This window comes from Papaver somniferum, chromosome 1, assembly GCF_003573695.1.
Source record: "Papaver somniferum cultivar HN1 chromosome 1, ASM357369v1, whole genome shotgun sequence".
NCBI lineage: Eukaryota > Viridiplantae > Streptophyta > Magnoliopsida > Ranunculales > Papaveraceae > Papaver > Papaver somniferum.
The window spans coordinates 238,825,117-238,839,142 of NC_039358.1; the positions used below are offsets into that span (position 1 = coordinate 238,825,117).

General features: G+C 35.7%; 2 protein-coding genes across 3 annotated transcripts; one reads left to right on the top strand and one right to left on the bottom strand.

The window, feature by feature from the left end:
* The first annotated feature begins 6,097 nt into the window (after positions 1–6,097).
* On the top strand, positions 6,098–11,313 carry LOC113320840 (heat shock cognate 70 kDa protein-like). Of its 2 annotated transcripts, none has more exons than XM_026568739.1 (2): positions 6,098–8,502; positions 9,491–11,313. In XM_026568739.1, exons 1-2 carry the CDS (start codon positions 8,295–8,297, stop codon positions 11,179–11,181), a joined length of 1,899 nt encoding a protein of 632 aa, XP_026424524.1. In that variant the 5' UTR covers positions 6,098–8,294; the 3' UTR covers positions 11,182–11,313. The 2 variants fall into 2 exon arrangements, with proteins under 2 accessions (XP_026424524.1, XP_026424531.1); XM_026568746.1 differs by having other exon boundaries at positions 6,098–7,018.
* Positions 11,314–11,653: 340 nt separating this feature from the next.
* LOC113273789 (RNA polymerase II C-terminal domain phosphatase-like 4) lies at positions 11,654–12,527 on the bottom strand. The gene is made up of 2 exons (XM_026523400.1): positions 11,784–12,527; positions 11,654–11,680 (listed from the first exon to the last, which is right to left on the bottom strand). Exons 1-2 carry the CDS (start codon positions 12,525–12,527, stop codon positions 11,654–11,656), a joined length of 771 nt encoding a protein of 256 aa, XP_026379185.1.
* Between the last annotated feature and the right edge of the window lie 1,499 nt (positions 12,528–14,026).

The window sequence follows — 14,026 nt, forward strand, 5'->3', positions numbered from 1 at the left end:
ATCAAGAGAAATCGGGAGGATTGTGGAATTGGCTTGCCAAGTCCGCGAACATTCGGAAGTTCTCGACCGAGAATTTCTGCTGAATTTTCTAAAACTCGTTTGTGTGCTAAGTCCGCGAACTGGCGGAAGTTCTCTTTCCGAGAATTTCTGCTGAGTTTGGAAAACTCAACCAATTAACTTTAGTCCGCGAACTTGTTTGTGAACTTAAAAGGTTATGATCTAAAGATGTGCTATGAACATGAAACATTAAATTACTAAGGAATGTTTTATGCAAACCGTGGCTATAATGTTCATGAGCCGATTCAATCGAATCGAATCATCTTTGTTTCAATTGTGTCTTGTGTAGTTACATAAGATCTCGTAGCAATTGAACAACTCGTTAACTAGTTCATTTGAGTCAATTGAACTAGTTATGTTGAAGAAGAACAAGGTTAATATGAAATGCTCATATGGTTGACCTTTTGGGTTACTATGTTGAACCAACTTATACGTACACGTTTGGGCATGGTTTTCACGAACCCAGTAAACGTCTACCCAAGTGTGTGTGACAAGCTATGTTTTCGATCTAATGGTTAAGAAATATTAGCTTGAATCTAAATTAGGTTTTCATCTAACGGTGAATAAGGATTGCTTTGTAACTAAGGAAAAACCCTGATTTGATGGCTATATAAAGGAGACATTTAGCTTTGAGAAAAACTAATCCCCACACGTCTATATGATACTAGTGCACTCTCTAGAGTCGATTCTCCTTTAACCTTTGGTTTTCTTCTTCTAAAACCAGGTTAACGACTTAAAGATTTCATTGGGATTGTGAAGGCAGACCGATACTTTTATCGTAGTTGTGTGATATGATCTTGCATCTTCTATCGTACGAGTACAATCGATTGATTGACATAAGATCGTGAGAGTTCTCCGATAGGCAAGATAAATAAGTCACAAACATCTTCGTCTCACTGTTTGTGATTCCTCGATAAACCGCCTGTTTAGTCAGGAAGGATTGTAGAGAGGTGATTGATTAATCTAGGATGTTCTTCGGGAATATAAGACTGGATTATCAATTGGTTCCTGTTCACCTTGATTTTATATCTTAAGAAGGAACAAAACCTAGGGTTTATATGTGGGAGACAGATTTATCCTTTGATAGACTTTTCTGTGTGAGACGGATTTGTTTATTATCAAGGCTGCGATTTTGGGTTGCAGCAACTCTTGGTTGTGGGTGAGATCAGCTAAGGGAATCAAGTGTGTAGTATCCTGCTGGGATCAGAGGCGTAGGAGTACAACTGTACCTTGGATCGGTGGGAGACTGATTGGGGTTCAACTATAGTCCAGTCCGAAGTTAGCTTGGAGAAGGCTAGTCTCTGTAGCGGCTTAATACAATGTGTACTCGATCTGGACTAGGTCCCAGGGTTTTTTTGCATTTGCGGTTTCCTCGTTAACAAAATCTTTTGGTGTCTGTGTTATTTCTTTTCCGCATTATATTTTATATAATTGAAATAATACAGGTTGTTCGTTCGTGATCATCAATTGGAAATCCAACCTTTGGTTGTTGATTGATATTGATTGATCCTTGGACATTGGTCTTTGGTACCGTCCAAGTTATTTCATGTATTTGATAAAGACTCGCTATTGTTTTTAGCTTGAGTAAAAATCAAATCAAAAGAGAGATATTAACTCCTTGAGATACTTTTATCTAGATTGAGTCTGTCTATCTAGTTGATTATGTAGCAAAGTATTTCGGAGTTAGTCCATACAGATTGCTAATCGAAATATTGGGTGGTGTTGTTAGACCCCCGCTTTTTCATTCATGATGTTCATTATCTATTGATTATGGTAGTAGCCCCAAATTCAAAATTTTCAAAAACCAATGGAATTTTGGATTTCTCTATTCTCACAATCAGTAGTTTCATGTTGTTTACTGCCTACCGATTGTACAAGCGATAGTTTTGTGATGTTCATTATCTACCGATTACGGTAGTCGCCCCATACTTAAAACTTTCAAAACCCATTGGAATTTTGAATATCACTATTTTCATAATGGGTAGTTAATTTCGTGATGTTTATTATCTGCGGATTGTGATAGTAGCCCCAAATTTAATTTTTTCACAACAAATCAAAGAAGAGAAGAACACAGTCATAATCGGTTGATAAAATCAATAGTAAACTACCGATTGTAAAAGAGCTTATAGATATTTTCTAGCCACTAGGATATCTCATAACCACACCTATGAGATGGGAATAAAAAAGTCGCCCCTAATTATTTAGGTGTCATCCCCTAAAAATGAAAGGATTTTTTAAGCTAAGTGGATCTCCAACACAAGTATGCTTTAGATTCATACTTCTAACAGTGAAAGTCTTCTCCCCCTTTGTATTTGATGCAAAAATTTGAAACTTACAACCTTCAGACTTATGATACCTACATTTCACTTTTATCCTTCTATTGTCACAAGGATTCAAAATATACTGAAACTTCTTTATCGCTGCGTAACTCCTGAGATGCTTCTTAAATTGCATCTTGTCTTCAAACTGCATACCCACCTCCATTAAATCAGCATCATACACTACAGGACCATCATCAACAGGAAAGAAGTCTTCATCCATATCTGCAATATCTGGACCCCATTCTTGGTAAAAATGTTGAAGGGCCTCTGCTTTACTCTTTCCATCTTCAGAGTCAGGCTTCTCATCTTCAGAGTCAGAGTGATAATGTGAGTTACCAAGGCAGTTGTCATCATCACTATCCACTACAACACTTTTTCCTTTCTCCCCTTCAGGTACATCATCTCCTTGTGAACCTACAAAGTCTGCCAAAAGTATTATTAGTCATCATAACACAGAAAATAGCTTAATATAAAGTACACAATCAAAAGTGGTATTGCAACATTACTTTCCTTTCTAAAGTTCTGCCAAAAGTCATCATCAAAGTAGTTGTTCACAAAATATCTGACATCAGCTATGTCAATTTTATTTTCCTCATCATCAGAGCATGGTGGACTTCTATCATCATCAACTGGATGGCACACATTCTCTTCCACATTATCTAGTTGAATGTTCTCATACTCTACATCCACATCATCATCTAGATGACACATATGCTCATCATCCAAAAGTAACCTCTCAAATGCAACATTTATTTGAGCATCAATTGACTTACAAACCAACCTTGGACTTTTCCTAGTAGCAAGAGAAACTAAATTTGAATTGCTAACAACCTTGTTCTTAGGTGTAGAGAACACAAAGTCATCTTCATGTGTCACATTCTTCTTAGGTGAAGAAAACACCATCTCAGAGTCACTTGTCACCTTCTTTGTAGGAGTTAAATTCATAACTTCATTAGTAACATCTGAAGATGATGGGCATTCATCACCAGCCCTCAAAACCTTGTCACTAATACTGAAGTAAAGATGCACATAACCATCATCTTGATATTCAGCCCTGTCCCACATTGTAAAGAACTCCTCATGATTGGTAATCAGTTCTGGTATGTTATCTGGAGTGAACCAAAACAAATTAAGCTTCTTGGCCTCACTAATCTTCATCTCACACATAATCATATCAGTCAACATATGAAGATCAACAAAGTTTACATCCAAATCATGGTATACAGTCCATTTATTTGTGGTGAATAATTCAACCCTAAAGCTCCTTTTAGGGTACCTAACAAATCTGCTTCTGCACATACAACAAACAAAAAACCATCCAAGCAATTCAATTACTAAGTTTGTAATATATCCCCAGAAACCATATTCATCATTTTTACCATTCAACAACAGCCATAAATCGAGAAATTAAAAAAAATCCCCAAATTTCAAAATTAGGGTTTCTAAAAAATCCCCAAATTTCAAAATTAGGGTTTGAAAAATTAAAATCAGTAATCAAATAAGGGTAAATCAAACAAACCCTAACACTACAGAGACATGATTGTTCGAATCAAAAGAAACCTGAACCCTAAATCACGAGAAACAATAAAAACCCTAAAAATACAGAATCATTTTGAGAATCAAAACAAAGTTGAAGAATTTCTTACCTCATTTTGATCGAATCACTATCATCACCACTCATCTTGTAGAACTTCTTACTTCAATCACTTCTTCAAAAGTTCTTCATCAACAGACCTTGAACAAAAGAAGAGAGGGAAGAAAAAACTCTGCTAAAATAGAGGCGGAAAATTAGCAGATCTTTACGATTAAACGGGGTTTGCTTTACTTCAATCAGTTCTTCAAGCTCTTCATCAACAGACCTTGAAGAGAAGAAGAGAGGGAAGAAAAATTGCAGAGAAAAAAAGAGGCGGCAAGTGAAGAGATGTTCTGATTTTAGGGTTTCATTTTTCTTAATATATCCAAACCATAAACCGTATGATCACACGTTTCCCTGCTAATAGTCGTCAGATCGTGCTCGAGATGGATCATACGTTTTGTTAATTAACAGTCGTCAGATCATTCTCGAAATGAATCTTAAACCCGTTTTGAGATTAACTCGAGTTTAATTTGGGAATTTTGACTTTCCAGGGACAAATCGGTAATTCAATATACTTATTTAATACCTTCGGGTGGGACCATACTGAGTTAAAACGGATTTAACGGCGAGTCAACAACGTTTGTACGGAAAACCCTTGAAGAGGGACATTTTTCTAATTCTGTTTCAAAGAGGAACACTTTTGTAACTAACATATTAGCAGAGTGACACTTTCCTTAAATTCCCAAAAAATAAGTAAGAAATACCATATGGTCCTAAAAATAATATATTAGGATCAGTTTTGGTCCAGTTGACTCAGTCAACTGTCTGTTTGGTCCTTTTTAGAAAAATATATTATAGTTTGGTCCTAAAAATTATTGTTTGGTCGTAGAAAATAATGGTTTGGTCCTAAGGTAATCTCACACGTTTGCTTTTTTCTCTCTCTTAATAAAAATAAATAAATAAAAACTTAAAATTTAAATATCTTTTGAACCATATGTCCAAAAATGATAAATTTTATATATTCGGAAAGCCCTAGACGATAGCTTTCCAACGAGTACCATTGTCGCTATGTTTCGGAGCTTTTAATTTTTGCCTTATTTTTTAGCTATAAAATAAACTATTATACGAGTTCATTCTATAAAATGAACTATTATACGAGTTCATTCTACAAAATCCACTACTTTAATGAATTATCATGCTAGTTAGTTCATTCCAAAAAGTGAACTCTTTGGATTAAATAACATACGAGTTCATTTTACAAAATAAACTACCATACGACTTCATTCTACAAAATGAAGTGGTATAATGAACTATTATTACGAGTTCATTATACAATATGAACACCTATCACGGGTTCATTCTACAATATGAACTACCATTTTTTAATATTATTACAAGTTCGTTTTATAACATGAATTATCAATCCTACAATATGAACAACTATTATGAGTTCATTCGAAATTAAGAACATCTATCACGAGTTCATTCTTCAATATGAACTATAATAATGAACTACCATTGCGACTTCATTCTTCAAATTGAACACTTACTATGAGTTTATTCTACAAAATAAATTGCTAGTGTATACGAGTTCATTCTACGAAATGAACTGCTAGAACTAGAATGAACTACCATGTTATAAAATAGTGTTCATTCTCGAAATGAACTACTATTATACCGAAAAAAATTAAAAGCTCCGAAACATAGCGACACTGATACTCGTTGGAAAGCTATCGTCGAGGGCTTTCCAAATGTATAAAATTTATTAATTTTTGACAAATATTTTGAGAGATATTAGATTTTTAAACTTTTAAATATTAAGGTTAGAAGGATAGAGAAATTAGTAGAGAAAATAAACAAGAGAGAGAAACCATTCACGTGAAAAAATAAGAGAGGGAATGGATACTTTAGATATTTTAATAATTATGGACCAAATGTAAAACGTGATTTCTGAAAGGACCTAATAGACATGGGACCACCTAAAAAAAGGACCAAACCATATTTTTCCCAAAAAAAAAAAAAAAACTGATCTTACAAAATAACCCCCTATTGCCCTATGGGCCTATGGTCAGCACAGAAAGCAAGCATTACGCATTAGCAAAACTGGTGGAATGGACCGCGCCATATATGTCCTCCATTAGCTAGACTAGATGATTGCAGTTTCAGCTGCATCACTTTCTGATAGGTTTTGCCAAGGCATCTCGAATTTCTGCTGGAAAACCAACGAGGTGAGTGGGTTCTGCATATATGTATTGGTACTTTTGAATTTCTAATTAAAAACCTGTAGCCCCCAATTTGGGAATTAGGGTTCCAAGCACCGTTAGTATTTATGTTTGTATCCGCCCTTGAGGAGAAATTTCCCGATTGGAATCAAGCTAAGGAGTTACAATGCCAGTGATACGATTGACATTTATTTCTCTATTAAGTTTTGGCAACATCGATTTTAGCCCTTTCCATGAAGAACTTGATTTTCCGAAAAACGTTCTTGCTCTGCGTGAAATCAGAGCTAGAACCCTTTCCTAAAATGGAGCAAGGAACTTTGTAGGGTGTTGGATTTGATAAGTCGTGGAAGTCTTTTATGGGAGTTGTGTGCTTGTATTGACTAGAGAATTGGAAATGGAGCATAGCATTTGGAGAAGTTTATTGAAGGTGAGGATAACATGTTTGTCAATAGGACTGAAAGAGAATCTGAATGTGTTTCGGCATAAACCAGTGCCAATCATCTAGTGTTTATCTTCCTTACGTGTGTTGATCTGATCCGACTAGATGTGCAGAGACTTCCCCCTGAGTTTCTTACTGTTGCAACAGAGAGACGGGCATTTTGGTGGCTGAGGTTCTTGCCATTCTACCTGATGATATAGATGTCACTGGGTTCGTCAAGATGAAAGTTAAAACTCTAGATAACTCGATTGTGTCATCATACGGCAGAAGAAATGGGTGGAAATGTGAAGATGCAAACTGAACCTTAAGTTCTGATTCGAATCCGATAGGGACGGGGACGTGGGACAAGGATTAAGTGACCAAGTAATTCAATAATGAAAGGAGTATCTCAATTCCTAGTCTGGTATGTTCTGAAAACCACTGAACTTCCAATTTTTGCTCTGTAGATTATTTCAGTATCACTTCTTTAATTTACTCAGCTTGCTTTCATATTAAATATGTTTTTGCAATGGTATAACTTGGAGGGGGTCTTGTTAGAAGTTAGGGTGCAAACGCCATTCTTCTTAAGTTACTCTACTGTAGGACATAGGTACCGGAATTGGACATTTCACTTTACCAAGTCGATAATGGCACAACAACACAGCAGGTAATACAGTATTACAAGATTTATTTAGTCTTTAGATATTCATATTGTTAGGAATGTGATAAATGTCTTACAGCGATATAACAAGGCAAAAGGGCAATAATAATTAAAGTTTTAGTCGTCTTATCAAATATTTATAACCTTTTCCCTGCCTCTCATTCTGTAAATTTAATCTAACACTGATCCATACAAAACTAGTTCGAAGTTCAGAATCCGCAACCCGCAAAGAGAAAAGAAATATCCAAATAGATGGAAATCTAGGGATTAAAAGTATAGTTGAGATATTAGCAAAATAATAGTTTAACTAAGGAACAAGTTGAAAATGCCATACTAGTCAGAAATTGTCAACTTTATTACAGAGATCATGCACTGCACCTTTCAGGTTTCAACCATTGAATTGTTGCATTTGGGATTCTTGACTGAATAAATGTATACTCAAATGTAGATCACTACTTGACCTATTCAATTTTGCATCTCTGAAAGGTCAACAACAATCTGATTTTTGGTAGAAATTGAATAGTAATTAGGTAATTTTTATCTCAAATAACGGTACCCTATTTTCTTCAAGGAGTTTTGGTCTCTTAGAGCACCCTCAAATCTTCATAAACCGGGCATGACCTTCAGGCAATCTTAATTTGTGACTAAAGCTGACTGTTGCTATGTTACAGGGTAGTGAAATAGAAAGTTGTAGATGAAATGATTAACACGACTGTGATAGTGTGTTAGAATGTTGTTTCTCTTCTGTTTGGGAGATATGCTTAATAACTTATTTACAACATGTAATCATGAAAATTATGGTACCAGTAAAACTCTATTTGATTTAAATCTATAGACCAAGCAATGAAAACAGTTGTGTGAAATAGTCATGCAGGCAATGAATGATTCGTTCTGAATATTCTACAACAACTTGGAGTATTCAATTATCCATTTTTGTAAAACGCAAGGGTCGGCCTTAATTAGATGATGGACCATCTATTGTTGTGTTTTTTTTGTTTTTTTCATGAGTTTGTCTTTTGATTGAACGAATATTACAACAATGTCTGGAAAAGCAATAGGTATAGATTTAGGAACAACATATTCATGTGTAGGAGTATGGTTGCCACAAGAAAATCGTGTTGAGATCATTCCTGATGATCAAGGAAATCGCACTACTCCTTCTTATGTTGCTTTTAATGAGACTGAACGTATGATTGGTGATGCTGCTAAAAATCAAGCTGCTAAAAATCCTACCAACTCCATTTACGGTAAGCTTTTTTGCGTCTTTTCACCAATTTTGGTATCGGATTTTCATGAACATGTTTGTTATGCTACAATTTTGTACTCATGTTCTTTGATTTCCATTATGCTTTTAGGCTTAGTTTCGTGATCATAAAGAGTTGATTCTGTTGAACATCAGGGGTTGGTAGGGTAGATTTCTCGGATTATCTTGGACACACAAAGTGAACAAAAGTTTGAACATCTTATGAAGTTTAGCACCTTATTTGGTAGCATTTTGGAGGGGGAAAAAGAGAGCAAAAATCAAAAAGAATCTCTCAAAGATTAAGTGGAGTGGGGGAAGTTAATGACTTGAATTTAGGGCCTGGTAAAAGAACACCGGCTAAAAAAAGTTAGTAATGCTGTGATTTTTCTGGTGCGGTCTAAGAATCTGTTATCAGTTGTCTAGAGTACTGCTCAATCCAGTTTGTATAGTGTTGGAAAGGCTTTCTTACTTTCCCTGCACCTGTGTTGCACTATTTTGTGCATCTTTCTTCTCTATTTTCTGTTTTCTTTTTGTGCTTTCTAAGCACTGCACCTTGCAATAACATTTTAACCTTGAGAATTCAAAAATTAAATAAAATTCATGTTTCTTGATTTTTGTTGAGAAAGGCGTGGAGGAGTCCAGGTCTTGTAACACCCTTGACTAATCCTTATGGACTGGGTGTGTGATGTTACTCATCGAAGTCTGGTTATAGGCCTCTCTTATTGTGGTTGGCTGCGAATCAGACTCACCACTTTGTCAGGACAGTGTGGAGCTATAAGTCCCACCCCTTTCGTGGTCATTGATGTATTCTTTTTGTTTTCTAGATTGCTGATGTGTGTATTCATGATATCTTGTAGTGAAATCTCGTGAGTTTTAATTTTTTTTTATTCTCTCAATTGCTAGATAATTTTTGTTCTTGCATGAGAATATAAATATTATGAACTCATGGCTCTTAGAGTTGGCATCTCAAGATCGCTTCTTTTGTTTTGTAGATGTGAAACGCTTAATTGGTAGAAAAATCGGCGATAGCTTTATTCAGAGTGATATCATATTATGGCCCTTCAAAGTCATTGCTGGCCTAGACAAGAAACCCATGATTCAAGTCAGTTACAAGAGCAAGGATATACAGTTCTCAGCTGAGCAAATCTCAGCCATGATTCTCACTAGGATGCGAGAAACTGCTGAAGCTTATCTAAGTGGAATCGTCAAGAACGCTGTTATTACCGTCCCTGCTTACTTTAATGATTCTCAGCGTCAAGCTACCAAGGATGCTGGTAAAATTGCTGGCCTCAATGTACTTCGAGTCATCAATGAACCAACGGCAGCTGGTATTGCTTATGGTCTTGATAAGAAAGCGTCTGGTGTTGGTGCGGAGAGTCTTCTTATCTTTGATCTTGGTGGTGGTACTTTTGATGTTTCAATACTCACCATTGATCAGGGCATTTTTAAAGTCAAGGCTACATCTGGAGATACACATCTTGGAGGAGAGGATTTTGATAACAGGATGGTGTATCACTTTCTTCATGAGTTCAATACGAAGTACAAGAAGGATCTTAGTGGAAATCCAAAGGCTGTTAGGAGGTTGAAATCATCTTGCGAGAGAGCAAAGAGGGACCTCTCATCAAATGTTCGGGCAACCATTGAAATTGATGCTCTATATGAAGGAGTTGATTTTTATACATCCATTACTCGTGCTAAATTTGAACAGTTGAACTTGGATTTGTTTTTGAAATGTATGGAACCAGTTGAGAAGTGTTTGAATGATGCTAAGATGGACAAGAGAAGTATACACGAAGTTGTCCTCGTTGGTGGATCCACTAGAATCCCAAAGGTTCAGTCTCTATTGCAGGATTTCTTTAACGGGAAGGAACTGTGCAAGAGCATCAACCCTGACGAGGCTGTGGCTCATGGTGCTGCATTGCTAGCTGCTCAATTGAATGGTGAGAGTAATGAGATGGCGCAGGACTTCGTATTGTTGGATGTCACCGCTCTTTCTCTTGGTATTGAGACAAATGGAGGTGTTATGGATGTATTGATCTCAAGGAACACTACCATTCCTACCAAGGCGGAACATGTTTACAGTACCCGTGTGGACAATCAAAGTAGTGTGTTGATTAAGGTGTACGAGGGTGAGAGAACTAGTACTGGAGACAATAACTTGCTGGGTCAGTTCAAGTTAGGAGGAATTCCTCCAGCACCTCGTGGAGTTCCTCAGTTAACAGTATGTTTTGATATGGATGAAAACGGTATATTGAATGTATCTGCCACGGACAAGTCAACAGGGAACAAAAGTATGATCAAAATTACAAATAACAAAGGGAGGTTGTCTGATGCAGATATTAAAAGGTTGAGTAGTGAGGCCGAGAAGTACAATTCAGAAGATGAACAACATAGGAAGAGCGTGGAATCAAGGAACTCCTTTGAGAATTACGCATACAAGATGAGGGATAAGCTTAGTATCAGCAAAGGTAAGCTATCAGCATATGATAACATGAAGGTGAATTATGCAGTCAACAAAGCCCTTCATTGGTTAGATAGCAAACAACTAGCTGCCATAAGGGATGTTTACAATGAGATGAGGGAGTTAGAGACTGTATGCGATCCTATCATTAATAAGCTGAACCAGCAGAATGGTGTAGGTCCTTCAAACAGAGCTAGGAGCTCTATCGAGGATGTCGACTGAAGTTGGATCTTTCTTCTACTTTAGTTCAATAAATTTGCGCCGTCTTTTCAATCTTGAAGTCTTTACAATTCCTTTATTCAGATCATGTTTATAGTTCAGAACAGAGAAATAGTAAGTTTATACTTTTTGAAGTAAGTTTTTTTTACCTGTAAAAATTCAGAACAGAGAAATCCCTGTTTATGAGGCCTTCCGCTTGTGCAAATAGCAAAGAAGGCCAGGCAAAACTGAACTATAACACAATAAGACAGATAGGACAAGGCATTGCTTGATAGGCCTTGGCATAAGCAACTTGATTGGCTGCAAATAAGGGGAGGGGCTTTGGCAACAGGAAGGAAATTAACACAAATAGCCTACTATAGCAGCACAGTACAAAAGCTTTCCAGAAGCAAAGAAGTTGTAATTATGCTGCAACTATACCAGCAGGTAAGCCAACATTGTGTTGCGCAAATTGAACTGAAAAAACCCAAATCATTTAAAAAGGGGAATAACCAACAAGAAACTGCAAAATTAAATAAACAAGAAGATCAAGTAAAACTGATTGGATTTCATCAATTTTAACAAACAATTATAATCAATTTGATGGAAGTTGAGAAGTTCAGTACATCAAGAATACTTTTAACAGGTTGCTGCACTTTTCCTTTTTTTTTTTTCAAGAACCCCTGAAGTAGGGGTCTTACATCTACAGATTTGATATATTCATTAAGCTCATCAGGTGATGGGACTGGGAAACACTGAAAAAATATTTTGTGAACACCTTGAAGGATTTCAGTGATTGATTCTAGGGCTACATCTTCATGGTCAGAACCTTGTTCGTCATCTTTCTTCAATATATGTCCTCCTTCCGTGAAGTAGTTATACTTTTCAATCCGTATCAAATTCCTTTTATTCTTTTTCCATACACGCTTTGTATCATCGACAATAATTGTGTTCAACTCGTTCGGTCCTGATAAAATATCGAGATTCTTTCTGTTTTCCTTTGTAGAGTCATCTTTTGAAACGATTCTGGATTTGAAGATCTTACCCTGAGGATCGAGTAATCTCCCCATCTCTTCTGCATAATCTCTGGTACCCATTGTGTATATGAACAATTCAAAATATTTGCTGGCTTCCCTAAGAAATTCTCGGGTGTATGGCCTGAGTTTCGTGTATCTACTACAACCCATATGCATGTACAAACTATTTCCATCCGAATCCTTCATGGATGAAACTCTCAGATTTAGATATTCTTGGTCTTCAACAGATACATCTTGAACCCTAACAGAATGGAGTAAAGTATGATCCAAATCCAAGACTAAGCAGAGTTTCTTCCTTTCGAAAAAAGCTTTTCTGAAAGTATTGCCACACATTCTGCTATTTTGGATCAACCTCTTGTTTGCCTTTTGGTTGAAACTCAATTCTTCTCTATTATTACTGACCATCAATGGTGGAACAGCAGCTGGTGGATTATACTTTATCCTGATTTTTCATTGTAGCTGGTTTCTCTACTGATTCTTCTTTGTTCTTATAACTACTCAAGTCTTTAGTGAAATCAATCAATGGTGGTTGATTAAGATAAGGTGTGTACCTGATTCTGATTATCTTAACTTTATTTGCTTCTTGGAATCCAGAATCTTGAGTGTTGATCATCTTCCTCTTCTGCTGAACGTGGGAAATAACAGTAGTCGCCGACATGGTGAGCATCTGGAAGAAAAGTTTTTCAAGAGAGGGAAAGAGATTGAAGTATGCTTTGGTGACACCCGTTTTGAGTGAATAAATAGGAGATGAGTGCTTGTAGATCACGAATGCAAAATCCAGTCGCAGTGGGATTTGGATTAATAAACTTCTATGTATCAAATTCCTTTAAAAATATAGTGGGATTTGGATTAATAATCTTCTATGTAAGAGATTGTTTCCTTTAGTTTGGTTATTCACTGTTTAACTAGGAAATAGAGTTTGCTTGATTTAAACGATGGATCATCGGTGATTCAGTTTTCAAGTCGAGGAATTTCCCGTTTAGTCCAGTAAATCCGACCAGGGTTACTGGCTAGTCCAGCGGCAAAATATATTTACTCCCTAATCCAAAAAAGTTTTCAAAAGAGTAAAATTACTTTGCTAACCCTAACATATAACACTACGTATAGTAATACATATGTTACTACATATTACATATGTAGTAATAACATATGTAGTATATTAGTAGTAACTAGTATGTAGTATATAGTAATAACATATGTAGTATGTAGTATACTAGTAGTAACTAGTACTAGTAGTAATATGTTATGTATTGATACTACTACATATCAATATGTAGTATGTTATATATTGATACTACATATTGATACATAGTATGTTATATAATGATATGTAGTATGTTTGATATCTAGTATGTTTGATATTGATATGTAGTATGTTATGTATTGATACTACATATTGATATGTAGTATGTTATATATTGATATGTAGTACGTTTGATATGTAGTATGTTATATATTGATACTACATATTGATATGTAGCATGTTATGTATTGGTACTACATATCAAAAAATTGTTATGTATTGATATTACATATGCTACTACTAGTATACTAGTAGTAGTAACTAGTATACTAGTTACTACTAGTATAGTAAAGTAGTTACCTAATTTACTAGTAACAATAAGATATTTTTGTTACTACTAGTATAGTACATATTAATATGTAGTATCACCGTATTGATACTACTATTATGTAGCAACATACTACTAATAACATTTACATGTGTTGATACTAATTAGACCTGGAAGGGTGTTTTAGGCATTTAGAAAATACACTTTATAGTCTCCACGAAGTTTTTGGACTAGAGAGTAAATAATCTATGTTTTTGGACT